This window comes from Lathyrus oleraceus, chromosome 5 (assembly GCF_024323335.1).
Source record: "Lathyrus oleraceus cultivar Zhongwan6 chromosome 5, CAAS_Psat_ZW6_1.0, whole genome shotgun sequence".
Classification (NCBI taxonomy): Eukaryota; Viridiplantae; Streptophyta; class Magnoliopsida; order Fabales; family Fabaceae; genus Lathyrus; species Lathyrus oleraceus.
In genome coordinates this window covers 535,257,862-535,277,538 of record NC_066583.1, presented here as the reverse complement: position 1 = coordinate 535,277,538, position 19,677 = coordinate 535,257,862, and the positions used below count along the sequence as shown (strand labels likewise).

At 34.5% G+C, this 19,677-nt stretch overlaps 1 protein-coding gene across 1 annotated transcript; it reads right to left on the bottom strand.

Moving 5' to 3' along the window:
• Nucleotides 1–8,568: 8,568 nt before the first annotated feature.
• On the bottom strand, nucleotides 8,569–13,419 carry LOC127081893 (probable WRKY transcription factor 62). Its single transcript, XM_051022120.1, has 3 exons — nucleotides 12,979–13,419; nucleotides 9,161–9,265; nucleotides 8,569–9,001 (listed from the first exon to the last, which is right to left on the bottom strand). Exons 1-3 carry the CDS (start codon nucleotides 13,365–13,367, stop codon nucleotides 8,569–8,571), a joined length of 927 nt encoding a protein of 308 aa, XP_050878077.1. The 5' UTR covers nucleotides 13,368–13,419.
• Between the last annotated feature and the right edge of the window lie 6,258 nt (nucleotides 13,420–19,677).

Genomic DNA, 19,677 nt, shown 5'->3' with positions numbered 1-19,677 from the left:
TTTTATTTTTTAAATGTGTCAAAAAGAAACTTATTTATTTATTCATATATTTATTAACTTATTTTAAATGACTTATTTTGGGGTCCTTGGATATCAAGTTTTTATGAAAGGGTCCATTCAACTCCCTTTGTATTCCAACCTCCGTACTTCGATCATTTGAATCTTAAACCTTCACGTTATCCAACATTCAAATCCTTTTTCTCAATAAAATATGAAGAAAAAGATTACCCTGGATGAAATATCCAGTTGTAATCCCGAATATTAGGCCCAAGTTGTAAGAGCTTGCAAGCCATAAATATTCGTCTTCTATCCAAGACACTCTCAAATATTCAAATCATTTTCGTAAGTAAGAAAAAGGTTACCATGGATGAAATATCCAGTTGTAATCCTGAATATTAGGCCCAAGTTGTAAGAGCTTGTAAGCCCTACGTATTCGTCTTCTCTTCAAAATATTTGTAAATATTCAAACGTCTTTTCTCAATAATTTTGAAAGAAAAAGATTACCTGGGTGAAAGGTCTAGACGTAGTCCCGAGTATTAGACCCAAGTTGTAAGAGCTTGGAAGTCATAAATATTCGTCTTTCAAGCCCAAAAATAAATTCAACCAATCAAACTCTTTTTCTTGCCGCCGTGCGATCTTCAAAACCTTTTCATAAACGAAAGACACCTTGTCTTAAGGTGATGTAAAACAATGTTTCGGCAACAATTATTGAGTTGAGATGAGTGACGTTTTTCCGAATGTTGATTTGTAAATCCATTCGATGTGTGGTATACGTCTGCCCTTCATTTGTTTTGGGTAAAGCAATGTTTTCGTCGATTAATACAATATAACTTTCGCTAAAATCGACCAACAAACAAACATTTTTCTACCCAAAACTACGTAAGCCTTGAGTTCTCTATTGAGATACGTATGAGCAGGATTGCAAAATCTTGTCAGGCCCATTAATAAAAAACTTAGGTTTAGTCCCCTTTATTACAAAAATCCAAAAACATCTTTTCTTTTCTTTTGATCCTATCTTTCTTTCCCACATAATATCTTGAGAAGCCTAACATTTCAAGCTAACACTAACGCGCACGATTAACCTAATGGTTCCCGTTGAGTACAACGGACGTGAGGGGTGCTAATACCTCCCCCTTGCGTAATCGACTCCCGAACCCTGATTTGGTTGCGACGACTATAATCATTGTCGTTCTTTCTTGGGTTTTATTTTTATTTCCCCTTTCCTTTTTAGGAATAAATAAAGTTCGGTGGCGACTCTGTTTAGTCCATCATGCGAGCGTGCAATTGCGTTTCGCTAAGTCGTGTTCTCATTTTTTCAAGGTGTGACACCCCTTCATAGCCTTTAGAGGCATACAAGTCAAAGAGTATTTAGTCAAGGCAAGTGCCCATTTTCCAATTCGATTGTGCATAATTGGATTAGATAACATATATTTAATAACATCAAAATGAGACAAAATATAAACATCAATCGACTTATATATTGCTTTAACTTGGTACAAGAAAAATAAAGACACAAACATAATTTTTCCACCATGCTATACCTAGTCTCTAGATCATTGAGAACCTGACTAAGATAATAAATGGCTCTTTCGACGACATTCTCATCCTCTTGAGCAAGCATTCTCCCTATGGTTACATCTGATGCATAAATATATAACCTCATACTTTTATTTCTACAAGGAGGTGACATAATTGGAGGACGAACGTGATATTCTTTAATCTTGTCGAATACTTCCTGATGTTGCTGCTCCCATTCGAAACCTTTTTTTATTAGTCGAGGGAGGGGTGAAAAGGCATGAGTCATACCGCTTAAAATTGAGATAAACCTCGTCAAGAAATTTATATTTCCCATCAACGACTGTAATTCCTTCTTTGTTGATGGCGCTTTCTCCTCCATGATGACCTTGGTCTTATTTTGGTTGATTTCAATCCCCTTTATGTGAACCACAAAGCATAGAAAATCCTCTGTCTGCATGCAAAAATCGCACTTGAGAGAATTCATTTTTAAACCATGTTTTCTCTTCTTTCGAATGACTGTCGAAGATGATGGTCTATGTGACTCCTTCCTGACACGGACTTAACGACTATATCGTTAATGTAAATCTGCATAAATGTCTCAATAAAATCATGAAAAATAGAATTGATTTCTCTTTGATAACTTTCCCCTGCATTCTTTAAACCAAAAGGCATTACTACCCACTCATAGGTGCCTAAGGCTCCAGGACATTGAAATGCCATTTTTGGAACATCTTAGTCAGCAATGAAAGTCTGATTATATCTAGAATATCCTTCGAGCATACTAAGGTATTCGAAGCCTGTGGCCAAATCAACTAGCATTTCTGCCATTGGAATTAGATATTTGTCCATTAGGGTCATAATATTCAGATTTATGAAGTCAATGCAAACCCTCAAAGTCCCATTATTTTTTATAACAGGGACAATATTAGCAATCCAGTCAACATATCTGGTTGTACGAATGAACTTACACCTCAAAAGCCTTTCGATCTCTTCCTTGATCTTTGACAGGATTTCTGGCGCAAATCGCCTTGGAGTCTGCTTGATTGGCTTTTTACTAGGATTTATAGGTAGCTTCAACTCCACTAGTTCCCTGCTTAATCCATGAATCTCGTCGCAGTCCCAAAAAAAGCAGTCTTTGTACTCCTTCAATAACTGGATCACATCGACTCTGAGTTCTGGGCTAAGGTTGGTACTAATGTATGTTGGAATTTTATTCGCCGCGTCCCCCATGTCAATTTCTTCTAGAGGATCCCGCACCAGTGTTTTTATATTTGATGCTATTGGATCCTTTTAAAATCCCAAAGGCTCATCATCATATATGACATCAAGCTTCTGGCCTGCTACATCAACTGGTAACTTATCAGGTGGCTCTAGTTCAAAATCAACGCCAGCCCCCCCTAAGACACACTTTTGTTTCATTGGCTTCGACAACCATGTATTTGACTTCAGCCTTAAGCTCCGCTTTCAACATATTCTCGACTATATAAGCCGAAATCTTTTGAAAAATTATGGACTCATACATAATAATTGTCTTCGTCCCCCCCAGCAAGTTAGTTGAAGTCCTAACACCCCTTCAACTTCCTTTTCATCTCCAATGATCTCCCTATCCCATTAAAAGCCATGGGTTTGTGCAAATAGAGAGAATAAAATTCCTTATCAAAAGGCAAGTATGCAAACCTAGTTGGGCTGCAAGGTGCTATGTTTGGTAAGTTCATGTCAAAGTGACGCTTATCGACATGGTTAACCTCTACCATAAAATAACTTTGGTCAACTTCAATGTTTTCCACTATTCCGTCCTCTCGCCAATTCAAAATTCTTTGGTGGAGCCACGAGGGAACCACCTCTATGTCATGTATCCATTCACGACCCAAAAGTAAGTTATAATTGGCTTTTGATGCCATGACCATGAACAAAGTTGGCCTAGTAACATATCCAATTGTCAAGTCAACTTGAATAACCCCCATAATGTGACCAATCTTCCTTTCATAATTTTACAAGACCATGTTATGTGGCCTTAGGTCAGTATCAAACTTGCCAATCCTCTTCACCATGAATTGTGGCATTAAATTAACAACTGCTCCACCATCAACTAGAATATTGTTTACTCCAGTATTCTTAATCTTTCCTCTAATGAATAAAAGTTTCAGATTACTTCTCATTCCCTCATTCATCCTTTCGAAGAAAGCATTTTATTCTTCGACGCATCCATTTTTCATCACATAGTAAAAAACTGGCCTGTGTCGAGCCATTTATGCTTCATTAACCTCTCCAGCCTCTTCGACCTCAGTCACCTGGCTATATTCCAATGTTAACACTGAGACCATATTGCAATTGATATTCAATGAATATTCATCCCCTGAGTCGAAATCATCTGTCAGCATGTCATCATCTGTTGTTGGTTGCTTTGACAATTTCTCCTTGGATCCTTCCCCTTTAGAAGAGACGAGTTTTCTCTATACTAATTTCTTATCTTCAACTTTATCTTTATCTTGAGGTTGGTTACTACTTGATACCACCATTGCATTTTCAACCGCTTCTCTTTCAGTTTTCCTCCTTCTCTATTGTCTTCGCCACTAAGACTTTGATATAGGATTTTTTTCTTTATAATTTTTGGACCTATATGTTTGCTGCCTCGACACCTGTAACTCTTTGCGATAGAATATTAAAGATCGCCTACCAATTTCAAAACATTGCCACTTCTCTTGACCTTGGTCCCCTCTTTCAGCAGGCCTCACCCATTTATCCCTTAGGGCATCAGCAGTTGGCTTGAATATGGATGGCCTCTTTGCTGTTGTCTGCGAGGAATTCCTCTTTTGTCGAAGACGTGTTGACTTCTGGTTGCCTTCCAGTTTTCCCTGTAACATGCTATTCGAACTCTTTCCAGATTCTCATCAGCCTTCCTGTCGAACAGAAAACTGCATCTAGGGCATAACATCACTTCAGACTTCTTTTTTTTGGAAATGATGGAGGAATTCGACCAGGTTTTAGTCATTCTTAGAATAAGCAACCCTCATCTGGTCCTTATTTCTCCTGATGCTTTCTTCATCTGCTTCCATGACATCTTCTTCACTTACTTCGACCAAGTTGATCTCCAAATTAGGACCATCAGTAATCCCAACCTTCAGCAACTTGAAACTAAAGCCTTCAGTAGCCTCCACCATTTCGACTTCATGTTTGAAACCCTCAGTAGCTTCAACCATGACGCTTTCCTTACCAAGATGTTTAGTGGCCTCGATCATGTGGACATCTACAGTCTAAATATAGTGGGCATTTTCCATCTGCAGGGGATCAAAATCAACTTTCATCTGGGCTTTTCCCTTGTCTCTGAACTTTAGCCTTCCGTCCTTGATCGCATTCTGCACAAGATCCCTGAAAAGAAAGCATTATGAGGTCTTGTGTCCTAAAAAACTGTGATATTTATAAAATCCTCTTTTCTTCCATTGTTCTAACGGTGGTATCTTAGCACCAGGTGGTACTATAATTTAACCAACTTTAACTAATAAGTCAAAAATATCATCACACTTTGTTACGTCGAAAGTGTACGTTCTCTTAGGGAATTTATTGTTCTTTTCTGGTTCGATGGGATTTTTCTTGTTCGAAGGTGCAAGAACTTTACAAACATAAGGTGACCCTTAATTTAGTTTGGCCAGATCGACTTCGCCTTCATCGAAACTACTAACATCGATGTTGGCCTTTTGATCACCCTCATCCATTTCGACATATGCTACCCTCTCTTTTTTATTATTCTTACTCGGCCTATCCTTTTCGACCTTGAGGTGTTCTACTTTTCGAATCATGTCCGCCAATTGGACCATATCTCTTAAATGCTAGGTATCTAGTTTCTTCCTGATGGAATAATCCAAACCACCAGCGTCCATTTCGACCAACTCATGCTCAAAAACTTGTGTAAAATACCTTACCTTTAGCAAATGGAACCTATTCAGATAATCATCTATTGGCTCTGTAAACTTGCGTTTAATGCTAGCCAATTATTTTAGACTAATCTTTGACTGCCCCATATGAAATTGTTCATGGAACAATATCTCAAAACAGGTCCAATCATGGATGGAGTTGGCTGAGAGCGTAGTGAACCAAGTAAACACATTCTTTTTAAGGGAACTGGAGAAATATCTTATCCTTAGGTTTTCATTGTTGGCAATGTCCCAAACCTTAGTCAGATACCTTGATATATGCTCGACAGTGGACTCGTTGGTGTCACCAGAAAATTTTGTAAATTTTGGGACATTATATCCCCTGGGCAGTTCAGTCTGCAGGACATATTCAGATAATGGAGAGGTATAGTTTGGCCTGCGCAGGCTTACGTTCACTCTATTTTGTTCCATTATTCTTTCGACTATGGCAGCCAAATTATTCTCTCCTGCTAAATCGTCTTGTCGAACTCAGTGAACCACTTCATCAACGTCTTGATCATGATTGACCATGATAACCCTAGGTCGCTTGACTTCCCTAGGCACGGGTTGTTCGACAACTTTGGGTTCTCCGTGTTGGCCCTAATTAACCTCGCCAATATTCGGTGCAAGTTGCTGGGCCTGATTAATCGTTGTGTCTTCTTCCAAAGTCGCTCCTTGATTTTCCACTAGCCATGCTCTCCCCTGTTGTTCGAGAGGGTTGCTCACCATTATTATTTGGTGGGTTAACAATTCTCCTAACATTTTTCCTTTTTGGCAAAGCTTCTTTATTTCTGGCTATCCTACCACTTCTCAATCTCATGCAACAAAGTTTGAACATTCGTTTTTTGTGTATGAAAAACTAATGCAAAAAAATTTAAAACGCCTAATCACAAATATCCCACCAGGTGTGCCAATTTGTTTACCGTGGATTTTGGTAAACAACCGCTAGTCCTTCAAAATTGATACTTTGATTACTTGTAGGATCGACTAGATTGATCCTAGAACATATGTACATAGTTTTCTTAAGTTTTTTTTTGATAATGAGTATTTCTACACTAGTTCGTGAATTTAAAGTAATGCATGAATAATTTATAAAAAAATAAAGAACAACTTCGACTGCAAATATAAAGAAATGAAGAACAACTTCGATTGAAACTTAAAAGGTATAAAAATAAAATTAACGTAGATGATTTGGCATTGAATTAAAATATGGTGATTCATACGTACATTTCACTCAATAACTCTTTTCTCAATACACTTAGATACTTTGAGTAGTATGAGTTTTGTATACAATTGAACACCCTTGAATCCCGATAGGAGGACCCCTATTTATACTAAATCGACAAAAACGGTAACGAACGGTCCTCTCTCCAGAGAATGACACGTTCTGTCCTGCATGTGTTTCACCATTCACAAGCTTCCACGCGTCATTCAAGAAACAAATAAGGCTAAAAAACAGTTAATCAACCTTATCTCAAATTATTTTGTCGAAGTCATTGTCATACTAGGTCAAAAATATTCTAAGTCCTAGAATGATATCACCCTGTAGAAATGAAGACCTCTTCGCCAAATCTAGTCGAAATCTCATCAAGATTTTCTTAGTCGAACTTGACTTATCTTCTCCAAATATTTCCTTTAACGTTTCTTTGACATCTTAAATCCTTCTTAGCGTCAAAATTCCAGCTAGCACAATCACAACCATTACCAAGAATTCATAGATGTTTTCATCATATAACATCAACCTAATCGGGTTAAGGGAACCCCCATTATCCTAATGCTAACATACAAATTACAAAATAATCTCTCCCTCGTACCTCGATGATGCATAGAATTTCATCTCGAGTTCTCAATAATGGAGGAATCTCTTCATTGAACAACTTGTCTGCTAGGGTTTTTGGCCTCCATTTTCGTTTTTCTCAAAAGATACGTGTTTTCTAACCTTTTCTCTTTTCTCCCTTTTTATTCCCTAATTTCCCATGTAATTTTTTTTCTTAAATAAATATTCAGATTATTTTTATATTTTTATTATGATTACACCATCCTTCCCAATTTCCCTTACCTCACTTATTATTTATTTTTTTCTTCTAAATTTTCTAAACACCCACTTAATTCCAATATTTTTCAAATAATAATAAAAAATAATAACACTAAAATTGAGAAAAGAAACATCAACACACACAAAATTAAATTATCAAAAGAATAAAAATTTGAATAATTTTGGGACTCCCCCAATTATTGATTTTTCATCCTAAATTTTTTATCTGAGATGAACAAATATGGATAAGAGTCTTTCATGTGACTCTCCAGCTTTCAAGTCATGCTAACTTCAATGGTCCTCCCCACGCGAGCTTAACGAAAGGAATCTCCTTTCTTCTTAAATGCTTTACCTCTCAATCTTCATTTCGGAAGGGTGATGTTTCATAAATTAGGTTATCTCTTATCTGTATATCATCCGATTGAATCACATGAGACAAGTCATGATGTTGAGAGACATGGAAGACACTATGGACGTGAGTAATACTAATATCTTCCCCTTGCGTAATCGTCTCCCGAACCTGAATTTGGTTGCGACAACCGTTTTCTTCTGTCTTAAGGGTTTTATCGATATTTTCCCTTTCCTTCATTGAAATAAATAAAGTTCGGTGTCGACTCTATTCAAATCATTTTTTCACGAGCGTGTGAACGTTTCGCGAATGATCGTATTTTTTCGAGATGCGACACTAATATTATTTAAATGTTAAGTGGAGATAAGTCAATAACAAATACTTTAGTTAGGCATTAAGAAAAAACAAGGGAATTATGTCTCAAATACCTACAATTCTCGATAGAAAAGATAAAATGTGAAAAAAGTATGCATTGAATAATGAGATTGATATATATTACTACATGAAGAATTATAAGTTACAACAGTCAAATATCATAGGACAACTTACAAACTTTATCTTTACTATCAACTAACTTACTAATTTTATTTCTAATATGAACTAATTAACTAACTTTTTCTCTCTAATAATTTCAACCATGTAGAAAACTCATAGTTATCCCTTATACTATGGTAGTCCGTGAACAACATCATTCATCTATCTTGACAAACCCTCTTCTCCTGTATGTAAGAATTCCATTGACGAATACGAATATACTATTTAAGAATACCTAAGTTTTCACTCAATGGTGGTAACACATTAACGTCCCTCAAAAGGTTTAAATAAACATCAGATTCCCATAATTGGAGATTCTCCGAAAGAAAAAATTGATTTTGAGAAAAATGATCAACATGCATTACTTCCACATGATTCCCTTCCGAAGAGACGCGAACCGGTGATAGTGGTGGCAATGGTGGCGATGACCATAACATATCTTCTTGTTTACTTGGAATGTTATTATCAAAACTAAGTATTATAGAAGAGTCTGATGACGAAACGGGTTCAAAAATTATATTTGATTGAAAATAGTTTTTGCAAGTGTGATAGCCATAACACGTAGTCTTATACAATGGAGGATTCTCTTGAATTCTTTGAACATGTTTCATTGCTTCACAATGTTGATCGCTGTGTGTACACCTATAGTAACTCCTGCATGCATATGTAAGTATGATCAATTCATTTTAATTTATATAAAGTTTTAAACTTAATTTCTATTATAATGACTTTTAAATTGAATGTCATAGTTTTTTTTATTAATCTTTGTTCTAATGTGTGGATGTAAATTGAAATTATGAAATTAACGAATACCTGACGAATTTGGAATTTGCTATTGTTTTTTGTCCATATTTTCTCCATGTATGACCATCATCAATCAATATTGAGGTGGTTTTTTCCCAAGTCGGTACAGATAACCTTAATTATATCAAGACAAAACTATCCGTTAATTATCGCTGTTTTTAATCAATTATTTTCTTAATATGTAACGATGACCCCTTATATGTGTGGATGCTAAACTGTACTACATATTAAAATTATAATAGATCTACATATTGCTCAAATATAATCATGTTTAATAATATTTAAAAAAAATAGGTTATAAAAAAATATTCTTTAAAAAATATTAATTTCTCTATACTTATTTTTTTATTAAGGGAGAGATTTGGACATAGTATACAATATTTTAATGGGAAAGGGTTTTGAGATTTAATCAGAGGATGAACTAAATATTATAAGTATGATTCAAGAGCATTTTGAGAGATAATATAAATTTTTTACAATTATATTAGAAATTTTGAATTTAAAATCAATTCAAAAATATAGCATGTGCTAATTATCTTGAAGACGAGTCTTCTTTTATACCAAAACAAAAATTATAAGTATATATTAATGGTTTGAGTATTCAATCACACATGAAAGTATATATTAATGGTTTGAGTATTCAATCACACATGAATTATCCAAACTAGAGTTTGAATATCAGTATAAAAATTAGAAAAGTTTAGATTGTTTTTGAAAAATTATGCATACTTAAATTATATTAATAAAAACTAATGATATATAGTTTATAAACATATTAAACTTTTTTATGCATAAGATAAATCTTTTAAACTACATGTGATTAATTTTATTAGGGTGTTATTTAATTTTGTTTACTATAAATAGCATCATATCATTCATAAATAAATAACATGAACCTATAAATAATAAAATTATATAATTTAGGTAATGCTAACTTGTGACTTAAGAAATCATAAATTAAAAGTTTGTGTTAAAAAAATAAAAAAAATAAATTATAAATTTTTAAATAAAACACAAATTAGTATTACCATTTTGCTATATATTATAACCTAAAAATTTCACCGTGTCATCATATTGTGTGGTATGTATATCAACCTATAAATAGCAAAAGTTATATAATTTTTTTCTTTACTTTCAACTTATAGGAAGTTATATATAACATGGCCTCAAAATAGCACAAAAGTCAAATTGACACAGGCAATACCAAAAAAACAAAAGTCAATCAAAGAAAAACATAACGGAAGCAGCCAAAACTAGTTACATTAGGAAAAATCCAACATCACCAAACAAAAACGAAGCCCTAAAACAATAGTTGCACTACAAACCTATACCTAACAACACACTAGCTATAAGCCAAGCCATCAGACCCACCATTAACAGACCAAAAATAACATGGCTACACTAAAACCATATATGATATTGAAGTAGGCCATTCCTCTAGAACTGCTATTGGTTAAGATATTGGGTAGAAATTTGAAAGCAGTCAGAGAAAGAGAAGGAGTTCACAGATAACCGACCGTAAAACCAACTCCAAACCAAATTACTCTTCTCTTCCAACTATTTCACATTTGTTATCTTAACATAAAAGTGTTTCTCATTACGCACTAACCAAATAGAATAAATGAACGTGTGCCAAATCATGGTAAAAACTCTCCTAGACTTATTCTTGACCCCTAAAGATATGAAAAATTCAAATAGAGTGTTAAAGTTCCTAGGAAGAGCCACTTGAACATCTAACCACCCCAAAAATTCATACGAGTCATTATAGAACAAAGATCATGTAACAAACATGTGGGGGTCGGATTAAATCCAATCCCCAAAAAGGATGCAAGAGATGGCCTCGAGATCCACGATAACCCTCCTCTTGAATAAGCTTTATCTAAAGGGAAGCCTATCGAAAAGAACTTGCCAGGAAAAGACCACAACTTTAGCGTGAGACAAACTATCCTAAATGACGGAAAGATATGGGAACTCCTTAACTAACGGAGGGTTAGAGCCCTGACAAAGATCATGAAGGACTTGATAAGCTGACCCCACAGAGAAAATCTCATCTCTATAATGACTCCAAATTCACTTATCACTCTCCTCGCTAAATTGAACTTCTCGATGGGCAAAGAAAAAAATACGAGACCAGAGGTTCTTCCAGGATGAAGAAAGATCTTTTCCACCTAAGATTACACAAGAATATCCCATCTTCCCACCTCCTTACCTTACTAACAACCCCTTTTTGCACTTGAGAAATAGAAAAGAGAATCGACAATCTGGCTTTAAGAGGAGTTCTACCTAGCAAAGAATATTCCTAAAAAGAAGTCTGAAAACCTGTTTCCACATTCTTAACAAAATCTAAATCAAACCAATTAGGGGGATCATCCTTTTTTTAACCAAGAAGGGAAACCTCATTCCATCAGGTTGAACAGGAACGAAGACTAGAGGACCTTCCCCTTGCAAGGAGGAGACAACGGGGGTACCATACCTGACAGAAAGAATATCGAATAACATACCGGAGCCACCCGAAATAATTCTCCCTCTTCATTTGTCTAAAAGGGTAAGGTTAACCAACCAAAGATCTCTAACCCCTAAGACCCTAATCTTTTTATACTTACAAACATCAGACCGCCTCACCCAAGAGATCATATCATTCCCCTTCACCCAATCCCAAAGGAATCTTCTCTGAATCATCACCAAACTTTTACACACATTCATATGTATTTATGAAAGAAAGGAAGAAAACAAGAATAACATTAAGGATCGAGTTGAGAAGGATTACCAAACCCCATAAGCTAACAATCATATGGCTCCAAGAATGAAGTCTCTTCGAGATCAGATTAACTAGGTGTTCCAAGGTAGCAAAGGACCGAGGACTAGCTCCTACAGACAATATTAGGTACCTAAAAGGAAGAGACTCAATCTTACAATGAAGAAAACCCTCCGTTAACTCTAAGAAAGAAGGATCAACATTAATCACAATCAAGTTGCTCTTGTGAAAGTTAACCCTAAGACCCGAAGCAAGCTCGAGGTCTATCAAAATAGCTTTAATTGACCACAAATTCTTGATCGAAGGATCAGCTAAAATTAGTGTATCATCGACATATTGAAGATGCGAAACTTTCAAAGAAGGGCCAACTTGAAAGTCAGAGAAAAGACTAAGATCATAGGCTCTCTTGATCAAACAATTGAGGCCTTCTGCTACTAGTAAGAATAGGGAAGGAGTTAGGGGATCTCTTTGCTTCACACCTCTTTGAATCTTAATCTCTTATCATTAAGTCAGACTGACAAACATATAATCCAGAAAGCTCTAGCTAACTAAATCGTAAGTTTTCTCAAAGTCAACTTTAAAGATGAGACAAATCTTTTTAGAGAGTTTAGCGATTAAACATGAATAAAAAAGCACAACATACTTTTTTTAATAAGAAAGAAAGAACAATATAAAAGAAGAGAAACATGGACTACAAAAACTCTAAACCCTAAACAAGCATGAATATAGAAGGACAAATTACTTAAAGAAGAAGGAAAATAAACTCAAAGGTTTTGCACAATCAATTTATAGTAAAAAAAAAGAGAGAGGGATATGCAAATAAACAAGGAAGAGTTCATCCTTGAGAGAGTGGAAGTAGAAGGAAATGACAAAGTCGAAGGATTTAGGAAGTAAAGACACTAATTTATTTACACCTAGGGTTTTAAAAACAAAAAGAAAATTACACTTAAAGAGAAAGAGAAAATATGCTAAACTGACAAAACTTCAAATGTCATCAATAGAAAAATAGTTAGACATAGATATTAATTCTTATAGGAAAAATTGGTATTAAGACATAGATAATACTTCTTACTTTCTCTTTTTCGTTCCTTTTGGACTTTCTGTGTTGAGAGTTTTTAGTTGTTCGCAAGCTTCATCCAGATCCTCCTCCATCTTGTGGCAATTGGTTGAGAAAGAAAATTCTCTAACTGTTATAGGAACATCACTAGAGTCTTCTCTCTTGTTCAATAACAAAAGTGTATTTGTCAATGATTTAAGTACCTCTCGAACAAGATCTTGAGCAACATCTTTAGGTAACACTTTTGATGATCTTGAGTTTGACCCTTTGATTTGTTTAATAATATTAGACTTATCTTCAAAAGTAAGTACTTCTAGTAATTGATTTGCCATGTCACGTCCTCTAATAAGCTCTTCTTCCATTGCCTTTTTGCCATTTGTAGGAAACCAACCAAGATTCTCCATTCTTTTTTGGTAGTGAAAATTTGATAACACTTTGCTAAAACTATAACTAGATTTAATATTGGATATGAGAGATATTAGAGAGAGTTACACGTCCTTTTATTCAACTCGGTTCTTCCCCACTTGCAAATTGAAAAATAGTTCCCATTTGAGATTAAATTGACCAAAGTTATCCATTTCATACACCTCAAAGTTGTGTGTGGAGGTTAAACAATATATGAACTTTCCACGTAAAATAAGTGTGTGTCGTAAGAAATTATTGAAGCAAATTGTTTTCAACGTAACACTATTATTAATTCAAATTCAAAGAACTTTCATTATTTTGAAATTTCGTAGACCTCACAAAAATAATTTAAGTTTACTACATGCCTCTTTAAATATATTACTTTCATGAGAAACTTTTGCACTAAAAGTCTTTCTAATTTTTTCTATGAAACCCAAAAAAAAAAAACCACTTAAGTATCATTCTTATTTCTTAGTAATTGTTTAAAATGGGATTGTAGGAGTGAGCTCATCATGCTAGAATCATACTGCTTAGAACACAGTTTTATAATTATACCTAGAAGACAATACTACCCTTATTCATGTTGGGATTTTTTATAGACGCTATGTGTTTTCCATGTTTAATGAAACTAGTTAAGGGCAATTTGGGATATGTATATATGCATGCACAGACAAATGCCAGATTGTTAAATGATTCTTAATTTTATATTCTCTTTCTGTTTGGTTATTCTTGTAATAATGCCATTTCTATTACTATCATTTGTTGTTGGGTTAACACATAATTTATATTCCAGGACGACCATACCATTTTTTTTTAAATTTCTGCTTCCTGCTCAAGTTAAGATATTTTACCAGTTCTTTTTATCTATGAAAAAAATAATACCGGTTTTTGGATGTATCCATAAAGAAGGGGAAAGTTCAATTGTTGAATAGTTGATAGTTGAAGATAGTCTTAGAAAATTATTTAGAAAGAACTATAACATTGATTTTTTGGGTGATGATTTACAAAATATCAATTGCCTATGTATATGCTGAAGTCACTAACCTCTCAATCTCAATGGTGATGAATGTTTCTACATTATTTTAGTTCTTTCCGAATGTTTCATGATAGATTAGTATCATGATAGTTCTAGGTTATTCTATCATTTCCATATACTTTTAGTTTTAAGTTATTATGCCATTTTCATATATATTATAGTTCTAGACTCTTTTGTCATTTTCATACACATTATATTTAAGAATATACTAGAAATTTGTAGCAATTTCAACACTCCTTCTTGATGCAAATTTTTGTGACTCCAAACGTAGCTCGTAGCTCTTCAAATTTTGATCTCGGCAACGCCTTCGTGAATATGTTTGTAATTTGATCTTCTGTTATGCAGTAGTCGAATTTTATCTCTTTAGTTGCTTTAACTTCTCTGATAAAGTGATACTTGATTGCTATGTATTTTGTTTTGTTGTGATGCACTAGATAGTAGTAGGCTCATCTTGTTTTTCTCCCATGTCTTCAAGCATCCGTCGAAGGCATATAGTTTGACTCGTTGCTTCAACAAGAGGCACATACTCTACTTATGTTGTTGATTTACTACTACAAATACTACATTTCATGACAAAGTTTTTGTTAGACAATAAGTCTAGATTTAGAGGGGGTGAATAGATCTCAAGTTAAAAAAAATTTCAAAAATTTGACTTAGAAAAATTTATGGCACGGAAGTAAGTTTCAAATATTTCCCAAATTAAAAATCGTCTAACCAAACCTACTATTGAATAGCCCGAATATGCGTAAAGGTATCAATGTTATGATAATAATTCATAAGTCAATCAACAATAATTAAATACAAATAATTGAATACTCTACAATAGTAAAAGTCCATCTCCAATGATATCCACACACAAAAAACTAAGTCAAACAATTTGTCGAACACTTGATGTACAAAAAACAAAGTTTGGAATTTTATATGGTGTTTGTTGTTCTAAGAAATTGAATCACAACCAAATGGTTAGTGATCAATACAACAAACACAAGATTCAAAATGTAATGAAAATTATAATCTAAACTATATTGATCTGGTGATCAAAGCAATTGACAATTTGCGAATCTAAAAATAAAAGAGATAGATAGATAGATAGAGAGAGAGAGTAAACAAGGATATGTTTAGGCAGTTCCTCAATCGACCTCGCTATGGATACGTCTGTCCTCAATTCGAATTGAAATTGAGATATTATTATAATAAATCTTACATTGCAAATGTATCTATACAAGAAATGAGAGATCAAATCCCACAAACCCTAAATTTGTTCTTGACTCTATCACCTCCAAAAACCTTGATCAAAGATTTATCAAGACACCAACAATGTCTCTTTAATTCACATTTTGTTGCTACTTCCTTGCACGACCTCCTTGTCTCAAAGCTTTCACCCGGTAGAATTACCCCCAAGCACACACTTGTTGAACCCACGATTTGTCAACATGATCCACCGTTTCACGCTACTCCATTGCACGAAACACCTAGTCCCAAGACTTTCTCTCGATCGGATCCGAATTGCACAATCTTGTCCAAAACCTTCAAACCCTAAAGATCTTGAAGGAAAACCCCACCTCAATTTTTTTATTTAAATATTCTCGGTACAACAAACCTAATTGGATGTTATCAATCCTAATCTAGATGACACCTAATAAAAATATAATTATATGTAGTTTGATTGTGTGTATGCATAGATTGAATTGAAGATGATGAGATGCTTTTAAATCCTGGATTCATGTAGGTTTTACTCACTCTAGAAACATTACTAGAGAATGATGCATGTATGAAGTTTATATATTCATGGGTGAATGAGAGAGAAAGGAATGCGATGAACTTTGAGAAAATATGAAAATATGCAAAAAAAATCATCATATAGCTCGACCTGTTGAAGTCATGTGTCAACGTGTAAGAGGCATAGGTTGACCTGTTGAAGGTCATTTGTCGACCTATCAATGTCATGTGCCTCATATGTGCCGACCTTTGGAGTCAACACATGAAACAAAAGCTACATGATTTAATATTATAGTATATATGCCGACCTATGACACGAATGTGTCGACCTATAGTCTGAAAACTTTCACTATAGGTCGACTTGTCTTGGAATGTGTCGACATGTCCTATAATATTCTTATGAAACTTGATTTTTCATGCATGTTTAATGCATGAAACCTTTTCAAAGATGTTTCCAAAGACTTGTATGTTTCCTAATGCTGAAGTGCACATAGAGAATAGCAGAACATCGTCCAATGTACATAAATGCTAAAGAATACTAGTTTTAACATCATACAAACCACTCATAATGGAACTTAACGGAAGATGCATTCACATACTCCCCCTTTTTTATGACGGCAAAACTTGAGACGACGCGTAAGTAATGAATAACTTCTCCCTCTGAATATATGCATTCCCAAAGTTCATCTTGCTTCTTCTCCTCATTTGACAACATAAAAAAGAAATGAAGCAAATTTTAAATCACACATAAACAAATATGAAACACACAGAGGCGAAATGCAAAGATAAGAGAAACAATACGATAGCACTCACAGAGAATGATTTTCATATTGAATAAGAATGCCTAAACATAAATAAAAGCAAAGAAGGCAAGAATAGAATATAATTGCTACATCAAGTGCTTTAAAATAAACAAAAAACAAGTATAAATAATGAAGGATACAAAGTGAACACAAAATACTTGACATGCTACAAAAGCGAAACGATTATGTGATATATTCCTTTGATGCTTCCGAAATGTTGCCCACGCATTTTCTCAAGCAAGAAGATAAAAAAGTACCCCCGCACGAACCAAAAACAGGGATGAAAACATAACAATAACACACAATCAATAATATTGCTAACGATGTAACATATTTAACCATAATTCATGAGAGAAATAGATAACAAACCGACACACCAATCACTTTATTTCACGGGAAATGAAGATAGTCTAAAGTCACTATAAGCATATAAATTGACATACATCAATTGGACATTTTTGGAAGTGAACATACATGAACTATCTAATACGTCAAGAACACAATTATATGGACCATAAACAACATGCAAAAGGAAAAGCTTACATAAAAAACCAAAATCTTAGCCCAAACCTTTCATCAAACACCTGGTGTGCATACCTTTGGTTCAATTTTATTTATGGTTTAAAATATTTTTAAGTCCAAGAGTGATGCTAATGGTAAAAGTAAGGTTACTACCTCTAATACTGCTGCTGAAAATCCATTCACTTTGGTTTCCAAGAAGTATGTCAAGGATTTTGAGTTAAAGCATAAAAACCATCTTGTAGTGAAACAATTTGCGTGGAAGCATGTTACTGTTGGTTGTTTGGATATACCTGGTGTTGTTAAGCTCATTGAGCATCAAAAAATTTACTATTTCCTTCAACTTACTTAGGATTACAATGAGGATCTTATTCTTGTATTATACTCTGATCTACATGATGAACAAGGTTCTTGCTTCAAGTTTTTGATAGGTAACAAAGTTTATCAATTTACGAATGATTTGTGGAAAACTTTGTTTGGATTACCGTGGGTGATGCTGATGAGGCTGACGAGGTTGATCCGTTGGTAACGGATCTTTACACTCACGTAGATTTTAGTTAGAATTTTCATTAGAATGAGATACTCAAGGCTCCTCGTGTCGAGGACTGTTATGATCGACTACCATCGACTATTTAAAGAATTCTGCTATGGGTGGTGTCTCATATCTTGCGACCAAAGAATGACGGGTTTTCTAGAATTGGCCTCACTACTTTGTATCTTGTATGTTCTTTATCAAAAAATGAAACAGGGGCACTTATTTCTACTATCCCTCTATGATTGCTAAGATTCTAAACTACTTCGACATTGGTTTGCCGAATCTCACCTACAAATCTCCTGGTTCTTCTCAAGAATTTTCTCACCGTACCCTAGTTAACATGAACTATATTTGGGATGTAAATTATTGTGTGTACTATCTATGCTTAAGTAAGCATGGCAGGAAGGTGTACAACGTTGATGATCCTATTGAGTGTAGTGATGACGCAACTGAAGCTCCCATGAATGATGAGCAACCTATGGGGGTTCATCATAATGTTATAGAAGGAGATGATGTAATGCATGATTCTCCTAGTGGTGATGATCATGGTGCAGGTTTTGGTACTAACTATCCTGATGCTACCTTTATTATGACTATGCTTCAGGATATGCATCTGAAACAAGATGAGAAATATGATGAGGAGTGTAAGTGACGAGATTCCTTTGAAGGTGCACAAATGGAGAAGCTCCGTATGATGCCTCAACATATGTCTACTCATGATTCCAACTTTGAGGCATTTGCTTCATACGTGACTGAGGCATTGGTGTCCTTACACACTGACATGAACGCAAATCATGAAGTCATTTTGGCTAAGATCAATCACATTATTTCTGCACAAGAAAGATGAATCTCATTGGTATGAGTGTTTCTACAGGGAGATATGTGAGCTTATAGATTCTCAATACCGCAATGAAGGACAAGGCTGGAAAATAGGTGCACCAAAAGGACATGGCAGAAGATATATTGGTGTTTAAATGATGGGTTGTGAGGTTGGTCTGGTGGTATCTGTTTATGTTTGGTGTCTTTGCGATGTTATGCATTTTGTTAATTCATGTTTAGTATCTTTATGCATGTGTCATTTAGATTATCGTTTGTTTGGCTCTTGGTTTATATATTAACAATGGCTATTTAATTGTTTGGATTCAGACAATGGTTATTGTATTAAGTACTTATGGTCGTTGTTATTATTTTGTTGTTTATTTAGTCTGTGTGTTATTATATATGTTATATACCTGTGAGCATATTTCTTGTCTTTGCAAATTTCTTTTGTATTCTTTACTATGTATATGCGATTCTTCTTATTGTGTGCTTGGTCTCTTTTTGATGTTGTCAAAGAGGGAAAAGTATGATGTGCACATTCAGGGGGAGCTTTCCACGAACAAGAACGCATTGCCTCAAGTTTTTCCATCATAAAAAAGGGGGAGTATGTGAGTGCATTCTTCCGTTTAGATATATTTTGAATGATGTCAAAACTAGGAAGTAGAATTTATGTACATTGGACGGTATCATCCGAGTCTAGCTATGCATTTTAGCTTTCATGCATTAGGAAACTTGATAACATTGTTGTAAATATTCTAGAAAACATTTGTGCATCAAAATAGTGTGTTGTGCATGAGAAACTTATTTAAACTGAAAAATCCTCATTATAGGTCGACAGATACGACTACAGGTCGACCTATAGATGAATTTTTAAAACT